This window comes from Agrilus planipennis, unplaced genomic scaffold, assembly GCF_000699045.2.
Source record: "Agrilus planipennis isolate EAB-ADULT unplaced genomic scaffold, Apla_2.0 scaffold2576, whole genome shotgun sequence".
Lineage (NCBI taxonomy): Eukaryota > Metazoa > Arthropoda > Insecta > Coleoptera > Buprestidae > Agrilus > Agrilus planipennis.
In genome coordinates this window covers 1-2,729 of record NW_020441230.1, presented here as the reverse complement: position 1 = coordinate 2,729, position 2,729 = coordinate 1, and the positions used below count along the sequence as shown (strand labels likewise).

Genomic DNA, 2,729 nt, shown 5'->3' with positions numbered 1-2,729 from the left:
TGGTAATATTATTATAATGGGGTCGACCATTTTATCAATTTTTAATTATATGAATTGTTAATTCGAAGGTTTAAATGCAACTCGAGAAATATGTGCCCGATGCCCTCTTGCCATGGAGGAAGACCTCCTGAAGGATTTGGTCGCATATAAAACTTATAGAGAAAGGCCAGTCATGATGGCTGCTCGTTCTTTAATCCAACTGTTCCGCGCCATTCGGCCAGAACTGCTTCATAAAAAGGACAGAGGAAAGCCCACAGATGCCGCTTTGGAAATATCGGAAAAAAAGTAAAAACTTTATCTCGATAATTTATATGTATACAACAGAATAGAAATGAAAATAATGTATTACATTTACAGATATGCTCAAGTTGATGCTAAAGATTACGTTTGTGGAGCAGAAGTTCTTTTGAAATCTGGGGATAAACAAGTTGAAATTGGTTCTTCATCTGACAATGATGATGAAGAATGGGTCGACATTCCTCAGTCAGATGAAGAATATATAGAATTGCATAGCGAGGGTAAGCTTATTATTGGAAATTGATTTTTAAAATCTCAGTACCAATTTTTGATAACTTTAGATGATGAAGTATCTGAGGAAAAGTTGGAACTTTTCGTAAATAAAGAAGAACCCAATGATAATATCATAGATAATAGTAATGATAACAAAAACGAAAGAAAGATTGTGGTAGCTAAACGTCGTTCGAATGAAAAAGACGTCAGGAAGGAATTAGCCCAAAAAATATCTCTCCATCGAATTCTTACAGATGAAGATTTTAAAAAGATAGACGCAGCAAATATACGAAAACATATTCGAAAGGCAACTAAGGGCGAAAAGAGAAAATTTGAAGAAGCTTTAAAGGAGCCTGCAGAATTAGTCAAAATAGGTGACATCGAAAACGTTTATAAAAAAAAGAAACATGATAAACAAACGAGAATCGAAAGTGTTAGGAAGGGGCAAATGGATAGAGAAAAATTTGGGTATAAGGATGGAAGAGTAAATTCTAAGTGTAGCAGAACTAATAAAGAGAAAAGGAAAACTAAAAACTTCCAAATGATTAGATTGAAAGAGCGACACAAAACAAAGAAGAGCTTTAAAGAAAAACAGGTTGCCTTGAGGAACTACCTCGTTAAGCAGAGAAGAATGAAATAATTTCAGATTAATTGTTCTTGTTTGTTTATTAAATCCAATAGCGCGACCAATATTATTTAATTGTCCCTTTAACCTGGACAATTGACAGTTATCATTCTTTTAGTATTATCGGGATTCATTTATGTAGTTTATTTTACGTCGAAATCCGTTTTACGATTTTGTAGATTTATTTGTATTAATATTTAAAAGAAATTATGAGTGCTGTCAGCACACGGCAAAATAGTGTTACGCAGTTAATATCAGCAATTTCTTATGCTGAAGTGTACGATGTGTTGCATACCTATTTACAAACAATTCCTTTAAATTTAATTTTTCAAACAATTTTCAACACAAAGAAAGTGATTAAACGAATTGTTCACAAAAGTGAATTTTGACTATTCGAAGCAATGGTGCTAAAAGTTTCGAGCTCACAGTGACTGATAGGGGAGAAGAACTTGTAAATCTAAAAAATATTTTGAACCCTAATGTATAATATGCAATTACAATGTGAATAGCATACTCACCAATTTAAAAAAAATATCAAATTTTACGAAATAGTTAGTAGTAGTAGTAGTAGTANTTTTTCAAACTGTTAAGATGTCAAGACAAGGAACTTAGGACATTTTTACAATCACACATAATTAATGATATAAAAAATATAAATGTAAAGCATAAAAATGCAAAACTAAATACAGTATTGCAAAATTTTATGTTTACTATGCTTAAAGATGCCAACGTGAAAGCAGCTAAAATGTCAGTAAACATTATGATTGAACTTTACAACAAAAATGTATGGAATGATGCCAAAACAGTAAATGTGATAGCGTCAGGATGTTTTTCACAAACAGTCAAGGTGATTTCAGTATAATTTTTTTTAGTTACAGTATCAATAGTATATGTATATATATTTATGCTTTTTACTTATAAAGGAAAAACTTTTTTGGTAGGTAATGGTTGCTTCCTTGAAATTTTTCTTGGGTAAAGATCCAGAGGAGAATGTAGCAGATTCTAGTTCAGAAGATGAAATAAATCCTAAGGAAATTATGTTTTCTAATAAAGTTAATAAAAAAACAAGGAAAAGAACTAAACATTTAAATAAAATAAAAAAATTAGTTGTGAAAACTCAAAAAAGGAAGTCCTCAGCACCAGTGTTTAATTTTTCTGCTTTACATTTGATTCATGATCCACAAGGTAAAATTTGTTAATAAAATAAATAAAAGGGACAAACCACATGATTCAATTACCATTTTTATAGGAATGGCAGAGAAACTTTTTAAACAGTTAGAAACCACTACAAAAAGATTTGAAGTAAGGCTGATGACACTGGATGTTATTTCTCGTTTAGTTGGTGTGCATAATTTGTTTCTTTTTAATTTCTATCCTTACATTCAACGTTTTATCCAACCTCATCAAAAAGAAGTTATTAAGATATTACAGTTTGCAGCCCAAGCAAGTCATGAACTGGTCCCTCCAGACATTCTTGAACCCATTATAAGAACAATAGCTAACAATTTTATAACTGAAAGAAATTCGGCCGATGTAATGGCAATTGGTAATATTATTATAATGGGGTCGACCATTTTATCAATTTTTAATTATA

The 2,729-nt window shown here is 31.0% G+C and overlaps 2 protein-coding genes across 2 annotated transcripts; both read left to right on the top strand.

Moving 5' to 3' along the window:
- Window positions 1-49: 49 nt before the first annotated feature.
- LOC112903980 (protein SDA1 homolog) lies at window positions 50-1,197 on the top strand. Its single transcript, XM_025980015.1, has 3 exons — window positions 50-285; window positions 358-518; window positions 579-1,197. The coding sequence occupies exons 1-3, from the start codon at window positions 113-115 to the stop codon at window positions 1,148-1,150; spliced, it is 906 nt and encodes a 301-aa protein (XP_025835800.1). The 5' UTR covers window positions 50-112; the 3' UTR covers window positions 1,151-1,197.
- A 147-nt stretch (window positions 1,198-1,344) lies between these two features.
- LOC108743746 (protein SDA1 homolog) lies at window positions 1,345-2,700 on the top strand (the record flags this gene model as incomplete). The annotated part of the gene is made up of 4 exons (XM_018479337.2): window positions 1,345-1,353; window positions 1,707-1,982; window positions 2,077-2,320; window positions 2,385-2,700. Coding segments are annotated over exons 1-4 (845 nt in total), but the record flags the coding sequence as incomplete, so codon positions are not given.
- Window positions 2,701-2,729: the final 29 nt, after the last annotated feature.

What these genes read in the sequence shown, in the direction of transcription:
- LOC112903980 (XM_025980015.1), top strand. Translation starts at nt 113, where the DNA reads ATGGAGGAAGACCTCCTGAAGGATTTGGTCGCATATAAAACTTATAGA. An exon ending in TTGGAAATATCGGAAAAAAA is followed by an intron (nt 286 to 357) that starts GTAAAAACTTTA and finishes TTACATTTACAG; the next exon opens with ATATGCTCAAGTTGATGCTA. An exon ending in TATAGAATTGCATAGCGAGG is followed by an intron (nt 519 to 578) that starts GTAAGCTTATTA and finishes TGATAACTTTAG; the next exon opens with ATGATGAAGTATCTGAGGAA.